At 43.6% G+C, this 13303-nt stretch overlaps 1 protein-coding gene across 1 annotated transcript; it reads right to left on the bottom strand.

Annotated features, from left to right (window-relative positions):
• Positions 1 to 972: 972 nt before the first annotated feature.
• PAQR9 (progestin and adipoQ receptor family member 9) lies at positions 973 to 2607 on the bottom strand. The gene has a single exon (XM_030216520.1). The coding sequence runs from the start codon at positions 2542 to 2544 to the stop codon at positions 1501 to 1503; it is 1044 nt and encodes a 347-aa protein (XP_030072380.1). The 5' UTR covers positions 2545 to 2607; the 3' UTR covers positions 973 to 1500.
• Between the last annotated feature and the right edge of the window lie 10696 nt (positions 2608 to 13303).

The following is a 13303-nucleotide window of genomic DNA, read 5'->3' on the forward strand; positions in this document are numbered from 1 at the left end:
ATGTAATATTTAACAGTGTTACTTTAGTGTCAGATTTAGAAAGTGGCATAGGTTCTGGCTGATGGAAGCCTTTCTGTACAGCTGAGCCATCAGGGATTGATTTGCACAGGGTAACAAGCTTCTTTGTGGCTGTTTCTTAGAGTAGGGTCAGACAATAAGTCATAATTGCCTCTCACTCTCATCCTACATATGATCTGTGGTTTGTAGTACATCATTGCTTCTTTTAACCTTGATCTTGTGTGAGGGAGGTTATGAAGATGATCTGCAGGGCCTTTGATGAAGTTAACCTGCACAGAAATGGAGGATAGTGCAATGAAGAAATATATGGTGGAATTTCAAGATACATTTGGAGGGGAAACGGTTACATTTGTCTGGCTTTTGCATTGCACCATTAAATTATAAGCAATAAGGGGGTTGGATGTATTTTTTTTTTTCAACCAGTTGCCTCCCACACGCTGAAAACATTCCTTGTGCTTCCCTTCTCTTTCTGTACATTAAGTCATCATTTGCAGAATTCAGTTTGATGCTGCATAACAATTAAGAGGAACGAGCAATCTGGTTCTCTAATCATGAAGGGTCTGGTTTAACGATCAGTGCAAAGAGGAACTGTTAAAATAATAGATTAGACCACCAGAGCTCTGTATTTGTAAACTAATGAAAAATCTGAAATAGCACCCCAGATTTTCAGCCTCCTACTCCTCTCTACCTAGTTTCCTTTGTACTGAAGCTGTTTAATGCTGATTATGGGCCTCTTACTGACCTGTTCCACCTTCTCTAACGTTGTTTTTGTTTGTGATCCTCTGAAACTGCCAAAATCCCTTTGACCCATTGTCCAAATAGCCAAAAGCACCTGTCGACTCACCAACTTGATCTATCTGAGGCGTTTTAGAGATTGAACACACTGTATAATTAAGAGTAAAGTAAGCATTCTGATTACCGTTCCTAAGGTCAAACAGATTCCGAATCAGAACGGATTATATTGTGATTTATTGAATGAGACACCTGAGTACTCAGCGACGCCCCAGTAAAATATGGAAAGGAAGCGGGGGTGTTAAAAATGTCAGGGCACACAATTTTCAGTTCTGCACTGCTGACTCGGAGCTGCAGTGCAGTCCAGTTCCTAGAAGCAGTTACTGCAGCCGGTGGGCTGTTGGCTATCAAACCCCAATCCCACTAGAAATAATGAGGCCGGAATAACAGCAAACATAATGAGGTAAAAATCAAAGAAATCCAGTGTAAATTATGCACAAGACCAGAAGTGACCTGATGTACAAAATAGAAAAGTAATCGTTTCACGTATGACTACTTAATATCCTAAAAGGTTAAAATAATTTACTAATCTTCCTGTTTCATGCGTTTTAACATAACAATATGTCATAGTAATCGTGCTGTGTTAACTAAAAGGGTCTCTTAATTTCCTGCAGCTTGCAAGATTCATTCAAATGCCCTGTTTTGCTCGATTTTTGTCAGTTAACGTTCACAGTTGAATATCTGGAACCGTTACTCTTCTTTGCAGAGGTTTGATCTGCTTAAAAAATTTCTCACTACGATCCCCAAACAAAAGATTAAAAGCATCATGAATCCTAAAGTCCCCGAAAAGGTGGGCGACGTGGGTGGAGATTTTAAAAACTGGTCAAGTCCGTCTTCCACGTAATGCATTTGATCATATATGCTAAGAAAGGTGAAGATGTGGAATAACTGGTGACTGTGCCCTACGATATCAAAAAGCCCAGGATGGATCCTCTCGGGGATTTTGCTGACATTGAAAAAGGCAGCTACTAGGAGCCAAAAATAGCGCCTGTAAAAATACAAAACCAGAGTCGGGTTTTTGCGGTTCAGATCGAAAAGCAAACTTTCGATCATGACCGGGCAGGCCATGCTCAGAGGCATGACGAAGACGAAGGTGCGGATGGCAAAGGGGTAGGAGCAGTCCCCGGTTCGACTCTTGCAGCAGGCAAAGGTGCAGGTCACCGCTAGGACAAAGGCCACCGGCAGCACGAAGGCGCTGTAAAGACCCAGCAGCAGCGCGTAGTCCACGTGCCAGCCCAAGCCGCGCAGATAGGGAGTCATTGCGCTCGAATCCAGCAAAGTCAACTGGGGCAGCAGATAATAATAATAAGCCACTGTGCTGCCGAAGCCATAGTAGCTGATGGAGGCATAATCCAGATAGAAGAAAGCGGTGCGCAGGCGCAGAGAGTGGCAGCTGAACACATGGGCTGTGCAACTCATGGCAAATGTCAGAACGACTCCTGAAGCGTAGCACCAGAGCGGTAGCAAGAAGGGGTGATGGAAAGGCAGGTCAGTGGCCAGGAAAAACAGCTGGTAGAACTTGCTCAAGCACACCACCAGAGGAATGAAATGCGTCCAGAAATTGAGGGTCTCGTTGGTGGGCTGGAAGATGGAAGCCAGGCACTCCTGTGCGGTGCAATGCAGCTTCCTGTAGCCCGACAGAATAAAGCACTCCACGAAATCGTCGGGGACCTCGTCCCATCGCAGCAGAGGCGCGCTGCTGTCTTTTCCCCGGCTGTAGGATGGCAGTGGCATTATTAGAAGCTGCTGCTGCAGCTAAAAAAAAAAAAAAAAAGAAGGGAAGGGTTAAATACCTCCTTCCCAGCACCTGAGTCTCTCAGCGATTGGAAGCAAATGCTGAGTTGCAACTAACCACTTCCCTGCTGGAAGGAGAAAGGTTTGCTCTTCTCCTTCAGTATCATTGCGGCACTTGCACCACGTAGCTCTTCTGCATAATTGAGCATCGCGGTAATTCAAAACCTGAAGGATTTCTTGGCTGTAGAAAAGTGCAGCCTCGGGTTCTCGGCTGACGTGCCTAGGCAGTGCAGCCGCCTGCTCGATAATGTAACCGTTTGGTTAAAGTATCAATTATTTGTTTTAGATGCGTAAATCAGTGGCGGACGGCTGGCCCTTTAAGAGATTTAAAAGACCGCAGAGGTAGGACAGGCTGCAAAAGTGACAGCCAGAAATGCAAGCGAGACAGATGAGCAGAGATCAGATGATATCAATTTCATTTATTATGTTTCTATACTGCCTTCCATAGACCAAATCAACAGCAATAATAATAATAATACCTTTTTGAGAAGATAAGAAGGGAATAGTGGTGTGAATGAATCTTTCCATGCTGTTTGAGGACACAATGAATGCCAGACAGCATTAGCAAACAGGACAGTGCAATCCATACATATAGAAAGGCATTGCTAACAATTGTGAGTAATTTAATCTACTGATTGGCTCCAACTTGCTGATGAGAAACCTCTAAATCGCTATAACAAGCAAGTATAACATACCCCTAGAAAAATAATCAATCTTGTTGATGGAGGAAAAGATTTCAGATGCTCGGCTTTCAATTGAATATTTTCCAATATAGAAGCCAGGTGAGCTTCCTCATAAGTCTTAAAAACATCCCTCTATGATATACATTTTAATGATTTTTATGTTTTTTTTCCTTTCTTTCTATATTAACCATAATTTTTTTTCATTTTTCAGGAACTTAATGACTTGAGGACAGTTATCTTAGTAAGGCGTGGCTTGTTTCAGTTTGCTCTACAGAGCACCTCTGTTTCAGTTATCGCTTCCTCAGGAGTCAAACCGCCATCCCTCTTTGTAACTGTGAGTACCAAGCAACTATTCTGTACAATGCATTGGAGAGAAAGGAGATCATCTGGGAAGCCAGATTTCAAATTCTGCTCCTCCCACTGATGCTCCTTGTGACATTGAACAAGTCACTTCACCCTCCATTGCCTCAGGCACAACTTGGATTGTAAAAACACTTAGACAAAAACTTCACTTGTATCTCTGCTTTGTACAGGTGAGTAATTAAATTTAAAATCCAAATGCAAGATATGCAATCAGAGACCAAGAAAATGCAGTAGAAAAATACAGAAATACTCCCAGTTGTACTGGGCATCATTGTCCTAATTTTAAAAATTTCCAAGTGCACTTCATGAATTGGTTATACATACTATAGCCTACAAACTCTAGAAGGATGCATAGTTATTAAGGCAAGCATTAGCAGTATATCTGAGAGATTAAAATTATAGCAAAGGTACCCTGGCGTAGGAGTGAGGTTCATTACAGTCATGATTTACACAAAACTAACACACCTGTAAAAAGAACAAGCAGCTTAAATAACCGGAAAATCTATATATAAACTGAACAATCAATGTGATCTAACAAAAAATGTTAGGGAAAAGAAAAAGACCTCGGAATTAGAGCTATATTAAATTCACTGACCCCCGGATTCTATATTCGGCAACTAAAGGTGCATTGTGCAACTTAATTGATTAATGAGCCAATCAGTGCCAATAATTGGCTGTTAACAACTAATTATTGGCATTAATTGGCCTTAATTGGGAGTTATGCACACATCGTGTAACCCCTATACCCCCAGATTCTATATATGGGGCTTAGATTCTGTGCGAAAATACGCATGTATCTTAATATGGCAGAACAAGGTAATTAGTGTTTGTAATGGCAATTAACAAGCTTGGCAATAATTACAATTTATGTGCAGAAATCGCTAAGCATATTCTATAAAGAACTACTACTATTTCTCACTTCTATAGCGCTACAAGGCATATGCAGCGCTGTACATCATACACGAAAAGACAGTCCCTGCTCAAAGAGCTCACAATCTAAATAGGATGGACGGACGGACAAACAAACAGAACAACTAAGAGGTAAGGGATAAAAGGGTACAGGGCAAGTGAGTAGTGGTTAGTTGTGAAAAGCAGCATCAAAGAGGTGGACTTTCAGCCTGGATTTGAAAACGGCCAAAGACGGGGCTAGACGTACAAGCTCGGGAAGTTTATTCCAGGCGTGAGGTGCAGCGAGATAAAAGGAACGGAGTCTGGAATTAGCAGTAGAGGAGAAGGGGACAGACAGGAGAGATTTATCCACAGAACGGAGTACCCGAGGGGGGGGGGGCGTAGGGAGAGACAAGAGCGGAGAGGTACTGGGGAGCGGTAGAGTGAATGCACTTGTAGGTCAGTAAGAGAAGTTTGAATTGAATGTGGAAATGGATAGGGAGTCAGTGAAGTGACTTGAGGAGAGGGCTAATGTGAGCATAGCGACTCTGGCGGAAAATGAGTCGTACTGCAGAGTTTTGGATTGATTGAAGAGGAACTGCGCCTAAATTGCAAAGCATGCAGTTCAAAATAAATGCAAGTAGCTTAAAAGGGGCATATTTATGGGCATTTCATGGATGTTCTAAAATTTCCATGTGTAATTACAGAATATGGGTCAATGCGCCTATATCTACATGCATGGATTTACACCAGGTTTTTATTGGCGTAAATGAATGCCTGTAGATTTAGGTGCTATGCTATCGAGTAAGAGTATTCTATATACCGCACCTAAATTTTATAGAATAAGCTTAGTTCCGCATGGATTTTTTAGGTACCAATATAGAATTTCCTCTGTAGCATCTAATTTCAAGGGGGCATGCTTAGGGGCATTTCGAGATGTTCCTATGAGTTATGTGCATTTTTATAGAATATGCCCAATTCTCACCTAATTTAGGACCAGCATTTACACCTGATTTCAGCAGGCATAAATGCAGGTGACTTAAATTAGGCATGGATTAGGCACTTAGGTGCTATTCTTTAAAATGAGATATCCTTTATAGAATAGCGCTCACCGCATTATTTTTTTCTGCACCAATTTTTTCAGTGCAGTTTACTGAATCTAGTCCTCAGTGCATGTGCTCCAGGTTTGTATAATTTCTGGTCAGAAAAAAACTCCTCCCAATCTAATTTAAATGTTCAAGCACACACACACACACACACACACACACAAATCCATAAACGTTCAATACAATTCAGCATTAATGTATTGCAAGGACCAATCCGGTAACGATTATATAGGAAGAAAAAAGTGGAACAACAGTCTATCATATTAGTCTATATAACCATGTGAAAAACGACTCCAAAATCCATTTATCTCCAAAAATGTGGGTTGTACTATAAACTACAGACTTCATGAAATCCCAATTCCCAGGGGCCCTCTGTTTTGTGTAGTTGCCGGAGCCATCACTTTTTTTCCATCTTGCTGAGGTCTTTTTCTCTACCCTACCGTTTTTTGTTAGATCACATTGATTATTCAGTTGCGGGGACCACGTGGTAACATCTAGATTCAGCAGTTTGCACAAAACTAAGCCATTTGGACACCTTGCCCGAGAAAGGACAAATAGGATCAAAATCAAAAACTTTTTTGCAGATGGTTGTATAGAGTTTTCTTTTTTAATATTTATTGTACTTTGGATAGAGTAGTCTCCAGAGGGACAGAAGTGATTGGGCTTCTGAGGCATGCCAGATAGGAATTATATTATACAGTTTATATATCGCCTTTAAAAGAGGGGGAGGGTTCTACACTGTTGTATATGTTTAACTCAACATTGCTGACTTGGATTGTATGATTTTGCACCTGTGCTGTATTACGCTGCAATTGTTGTCAATAAAAATGATTCAATATATATCGCCTTTAACCATGAGGATGCAAAGTGGATTACATATAAAAATGGATATTAATCCCCTATAAACTAAATTATTTAGGGCCCCTTTTAAGGGGGCCTGCGGTGGCGTTGGCAGACTGATTTGCCGCGCACAAAAGGCCCTATTTTACCGCTGTGGCTAAAAGGTTGTTTTTGGCCCAAAAAAGAGAAAGAAATGGCCCTGCACTAATCACAGGGCTTGGTGTGCGGCCATTTCCAGAGCGAGCCTTTACCGCCACCTATTTAGGTGACAGTAGGCGCTCCCACGTTAACCCGGTGGTAACAGGGCAGTGTGTGGTGCTGCCTGATTGCTGCTAGGTAAGCCCAGGTGCAACAAAAATGAAAAATATTTTTGTCATGCTGGAAATGGCATGCACTGGGGGGGGGGGGGGGGGGGGGTGGAACATACTGCCAGTGGTAGTTCTGATTTGGCTTACAATAACACAGTGGTAGCTCTACCATGGCATTGTAAAAGGGCCCTGTGGAGGGGCATAATCAAACAGGGTGCCCAAGTTTTCATGAGGGTGTCCTCGCAGGACAGCCCCGTAAAGGGGCGGGGCAACCCATATTATCGAAACAAGATGCGTGATAATATGGTCGGGGACGCCTAAATCATGAAATTTAGGTCGACCTTCGAGATGGTCGTCCTTACGTCGTTTTTGAGATGGTCATTCCCGGTTTTCGGCGATAATGGAAACCGAGGACGCACATCTCAAAAACGACCAAATCAAAGCTATTTGGTCATGGGAGGAGCCAGTATTAGTAGTCACATGCCAGGACACCAATCGGGCACCCAAGGGGGCACTGCAGTGGACTTCACAAATTGCTCCCAGCTGCATAGATCCCTTACCTTCGGTGCTGAGCCCTCCGAACCCCCCCCCCCCAAACCCACTCCCCACAACTGTACACCACTACCATAGCCCTTACAGGTGAAGGGGGGCACCTAGATGTGGGTACAGTGGGTTTTGGGGGGGTTTGGAAGGCTCAACATTTACCACCGCAAGTGTAACAGGTAGGGGGGATGGGCCTGGGTCAGCCTGCCTGAAGTGCACTGCACCCACTAAAAACTGCTCCAGAGACTTGCATAATGCTGTGATGGAGCTGGGTATGACATTTGAGGCTGGCATAGAGGCTGGAAAAAAATGTTTAAAAATTTTTTTTTTGGGTGGGAGGGGGTTGGTGACCACTGGCAGAGTAAGGGGAGGTGATCCCTGATTCCCTCCGGTGGTCATCTGGTCAGTTTGGGTACCTTTTCGAGACTTGGCCGTGAAAAAAAATGGACCAAGTAAAGTTGGCCAAATGCTCGTCAGGGACGCCCTTCTTTTTTCCATTATTGGCCTAGGACGCCCATCTCTAAATCACGCCCCAGTTCCGCCTTTGGTACGATGTCGACATGCCCCCATGAATTTTGGTCATCCCCGCGATGGAAAGCAGTTGAGGATACCCAAAATCGGCTTTCGATTATGCCAATTTGGGCAACCCTGAGAGAAGGATGCCCATCTCCCAATTTGTTTCGGAAGATGGGCGTCCTTCTCTTTCGAAAATTCACCTGTTAGTCTACGATTATTGTCTTGTGAAGAGATATGTTTTAAGAGCCTTACAAAAGTGCATGTAAAATGATATTTTATGAATCTGAACAGGAGTGTTCCATATTTTAGCACTTTGATAAAGAAATGAATGTTCCCAGATAGAACTATAATTTACATTTTTCGTTGAAGGAAAGTCAAGAGTTAATCTTTGAGCACTTCTCAAAACTGACCTATTGATAGGAAATACTAAAAGTCATGTTATATTTTCAGAACCCAATCTGTAAAAACATTTAGGGCCTCTTTTACAAAGCCGCACTACTGATTCACGGTGTGGCAAATCAGAGGAAGCCCATTCAATTCCTATGGGCTTCCTCTCATTTGCCGCACAGGAATCACTAGAACGGCTTTGTGAAAGAAGCCCTTAAAAACCAAGCAGGCCTTCTTAAAGTGAATATGTGATTCTATTTTATGTTTAAACTGTTTTATTAACAATTCTCACAATACAAAGTAATGTAGAATATGCATATAACATTGTTTGAAATACAAAACAGCATTTTTACAACATATTCAACTTCGCCAAACACTTTTCATCCCCATTTTTTCCCCCCTTCCCCCTCCCCCTCTTGACAATTCCTTGGCCCATGCTAACAATAGGTTTTGAGTGACTCTTGTTCCTAATATCATACTCTTGAATACTTCATTAGGTAAAATAGTGCTTATCACAAAATATCAGTAACTAAACATCAAAGCTCTAGATCACTGCCAAGCTTAGCCATTTACGTCTCACTCAACCCCTCCAACCCCCCACCCAATACCTCCCCCCCTTGCAAGCAGAATTCCACTTTAGATTAAATTAACTACTCCAGGCTATCCGTACTCTCTATTATTCTACTATTTATCAGGCATTAACAAGCAGACTACGTCCCCTTGGACTAAGCATTTGCAGGTATGGTTCCCAATCTGCAGAAATCGCACTCTACGTTTAGGCGATCGTTTTGAATCCCTAGCCTCCCAAGAGGCCAGGAGATGCACCTGATTGCGCCAATGCCAGTAAGCTGGCCCTTCCGATGAGACCCAGTATTGCATAATGCATTTTCGCGCTACCAAGCTCAGCTTTCTGCATAGCATTATAGCGGGGGCTCCCAATGGGGCAAACGCTCTTGGTTGATCCAACAGAAACTGCCGCTCCGTTCCTTGAACTCTGTTCCCCAATCGAATCAAAAACCCTCTTACCCTCTGCCAAAACATGCGCACCTTGGGGCATTGCCACAATGCATGATATAACGAGCTGGGACCCCCTCCGCATTTAGAGCATCCCGAGTTGTCCGGCCCCAACATATGAGCCAGTTGTGTTCTAGACATATACCCCCGTAAGACCACTCTATAACCACACTCCCTCAGCCTCTCATCTGTTACCAACGCCCGTATGCCCTTCAAGGTAGCTGACACATCCCATGTTGCCAGGGAGATCCCCATATCTTGTTCCCATTTTCGCTTAAGATCAACGTATTGCCTCTGAGGCCTACGCCTAGCCAGTGCCCCATACAGTGCTGATACAGACTGTTTCTCTATCTGCAACTCCTCAATGAAAACCCTTAGCAGCTCTCCCATCCGCCCTCTCAGGGATATTTGGCTCAAGGACTTCACATAGTGTCGGACCTGTGCATAGGCAAATCTATTACCCCAAGCTGATCCCACTTTATCTTGAAGAGCGTCAAATGTTATCATTTCCCCATTGTCCAACAATAGGTGTTCCAATCTTGTGATGCCCAGCCCTTGCCACCTGCCAAATGTCGGGTTATCTATCCCTGCCTCAAAAACAGGATTGCCTACGATTGGGATTTGATCTGTAACGTGTGGTTGGCCCCCCATTTGCCGCATCCACCACTGCCACGCCTCCCGAAGGGGTTGTAGTATGATACTTTTTTTAAGTTTAGAGGGGAGCTGACTTCGAGGTAAGTGGAGCAATGCTAATATATCATAGGGAGCAAAAAAAGCTTCCTCCAAGCCCATAGGTGTATAATGCTGCGTGGCATTCACCACATCTACTAAGTGGCGCAGCAAACACGCCTGATTATATAGGAACACATCCGGGATACCCATTCCCCCCTGTCTCCAGCTCCCTATTAACTGATTTTGGCTAACTTTAGGCTTTTTGCCTGCCCAACAAAATCTACTGAAAAGGCGCATCATCCGCTTCAAATCAACTCGCAATAGACGTATGGGTAAAGTTTGAAGAACGTACAACCAGCGCGGAAACAACACCATTTGTACTACATGTATCCGTCCCATTAATGACAGTGGCAGACTCATCCAAGAGTCCAATTTAGTTTTTGTATATTCCAGTAAGATTTTAACATTCAACTGATATAAATCTAATGTATTCATTGTGAGTCGGATTCCTAAGTATTTAAAGGACTCTCTGGCCCATCTCAACGGAAATTCGGGAGCCCAATCCCTCTGGTTCACCTCTGGCGAAGCCAGCGCTTCTGACTTGTCTAGATTAATACGGAAACCTGAGTAGTCGCCATATTCGCGGAAGGTTTCCAATAACGTATCTAAGGATTCCCTTGGGTTTGTGAGATGTACCAAAATGTCATCCGCAAATGCTGCAATCTTAAACATGTGTGTCCCTAAGCCAACTCCCCGGATCAAAGGGTTTGCCATGATGTCTCTAATAAGGGGATCTAAAACCAAAACAAAGAGAAGAGGGGACAATGGGCACCCCTGCCTCGTGCCCCTCCTAATACAGAAACTTTCCGATTCTATCCCGTTTACTCTCAGAGTGGCACATGGGTTGGCATATAAAGCATGTATTGCCTCAACAAATCTCCCTGAAAATCCATATTGTTCCAACGTGTCAAAAAGAAACTTCCAGTGAACCTTATCAAAGGCCTTTTCCGCATCAAAGCTGATCAGCAATGATGCTACCTTCGCCTGCGAGCTGTGTTCTAGTGATGTCAATATTGCTCTCAAGTTCTTACTCACAGCTCTACCTCCCACAAATCCTACTTGACTTTCATGAATCAACCTTGGGAGCAGCCTCGCCAATCTATTAGCCAAGATTTTTGCCAATAACTTGGTATCATAATTTAACAGGGAGATAGGCCGGTACGATGTCGGCTCTAGAGGGTCCCTCCCCGGTTTCAACAAAACTATTATTTGAGCCCTATTCAAGTCTGGGGGTAACCTTTGTCTCTCTATCACTTGGTTCAAAAATCTAGTAATTGCAGGTATAACCCCTCCTTCCATTAATTTATAGAATTCTCCCCTTAACCCATCTGGTCCCGGGGCTTTTAGTCGTGGGCTGTGAGCAATAACCAAACTGACTTCATCTTCAGTAATTAATTGATTGAGACTATCCAGCTCTTGTATTGTAAGCTTTGGTAGAGCCAGATTTTCTAAATACATCTGGTTTAGCAGACCGTCTTCCTCTGGGGAAGCGTACAGCTCTTGATAAAAGGCCCGAAAAGTTTCACATATTGCTTTGTCTGATGTGTGGAGCCCTCCCCCCCTTTGTCTCAGTGCCAAAATATTCTTTGTCCCTCCCCGGGGGCTAATTATTTTTGACATCAACTTGCCTGTTTTATTACCATGTTTATAGAGCATATATCTATAGTATAACTGTGACTTGTGTGCCCTTTCTTGCAAAAGTACATTTAGGGCGGTCTGAAGTTCCAACACTTGTTGTTTATCACCTATCGCGTGTGTCTCCCCATATCTCTTCCGTGTCTTACAAAGTTGGGTACTCAAACGCAAGATGTTTCTATCTCGTGTCTTCCTCACAAAGTGTGCATGACTTATCACTTCGCCTCTAAGAACCGCCTTAGCCGCTTCCCAAAACAAAACTGGGTCTTCTATGTGTTCTTGATTATGAGTACTATATTCCGCCCAGCAAGCTTGTAACCTGCCTTTAAGCATTGGATCTGAACTGAACTCCAGGGGAAATTGCCATTTGTATTCCTGTGGAGTTGTACCGCTTGGTATCCATTCTATCTTAACCCAGGCGTGGTCCGACACCATGTACGGTCCTATCTCCGCTGTTGTCACTTCCCCAAACATCTGACGTGATGTCAGAATATAGTCAATTCTCGACTGAGTGGAGTGGGCCCGCGACAGGTGTGTATAGTCTTTCTCACCTGGGTGCAGCACCCGCCACACATCAACCAGGCCCAACATCTGGCTCAACTGTAAGAGGCCTCTATTATTATAACATGAAGAGGCCGTCTCCGGGGCTGATCTGTCCAGAGAGGGGTCCCAAGTTGCATTTAAATCACCCCCCCAGCACTATAGCTGCGTGCGGTTGCCTAAGCAAAAAGTTTATCAGAGTTTGATAAAACTTCCGATCATATCTATTTGGAGCATAAACATTACAGATAAGCAGTTTCTGTCTCCCAACTACCACTTCCAATATAACATAGCGGCCTTCAGTATCAATCAGAAGTGGATTAATTACAGAGGCTATGCCTTTTCTAATTAGTATCGCTACTCCTCCCTTTTTACCTTGTGCATTTGCTGCTATACAATCCCCGACCCACCAGGTGCTGAGCTTGGCATGTTCAATCTGGTTCAGATGCGTCTCCTGCAAGAGTGCTATGTCCGCCCTTTGCCTATTTAATTGCTGTAAAATCTTAGAACGTTTGATTGGCGAATTAACTCCGCCTACATTCCACGTTAGTATTCTTACTATTCTTGGATTTGAAAGTGTGTGCCTTTCTCCATAAATGTCCACTGTTGTACTCGAGGGGGACATCCCAGCCTCTGCCCCCCCCCCACTTGCACCTCCACTGTGTCAACTTCATTGTTATGTTCTACATCCTTACTAGTTAAGACTTGTGCCCTGCTTGCATCCCTCTTCCCTCCCCCCCCCCAAACCCTATATCCCTTATTCTCAGGTCCACCAATTAGGACCTTAACTTCCTTACGTCTCTCCCTCCCCCCTCCGCATTATACATTGTTACAATAAACATAAAACATAACTTTCTTGTCAAGCTGAGCAGACACTTACAGGGTCTCCCCCCTCTTACCAGGGGTTCAAATCGGTTCACCCACAGGCCATGTCTGCCATATAGTGTCTTAATTAACAGCAAAAAAAAAAAACAAAAAAATCAACATTCAAGTCTAACTCACAAACCATAGGACCTTAACTTTCCAACTGCAGCCTTCTTGCCAAGTTTTCTGCTACTATAAGTGGTCCATCTTTGTTCTTGGCTGGGAGATTACTGTAGTGTCATATCTTGACCAATCAGGTCTCCGCTGACCTCTCTGTATG

This window comes from Microcaecilia unicolor, chromosome 10, assembly GCF_901765095.1.
Source record: "Microcaecilia unicolor chromosome 10, aMicUni1.1, whole genome shotgun sequence".
In the NCBI taxonomy this organism is placed as follows: domain Eukaryota; kingdom Metazoa; phylum Chordata; class Amphibia; order Gymnophiona; family Siphonopidae; genus Microcaecilia; species Microcaecilia unicolor.

Bases quoted from the DNA above. Each gene is read 5' to 3' on its own strand.
- PAQR9 (XM_030216520.1), bottom strand. From the start codon at position 2,544: ATGCCACTGCCATCCTACAGCCGGGGAAAAGACAGCAGCGCGCCTCTG.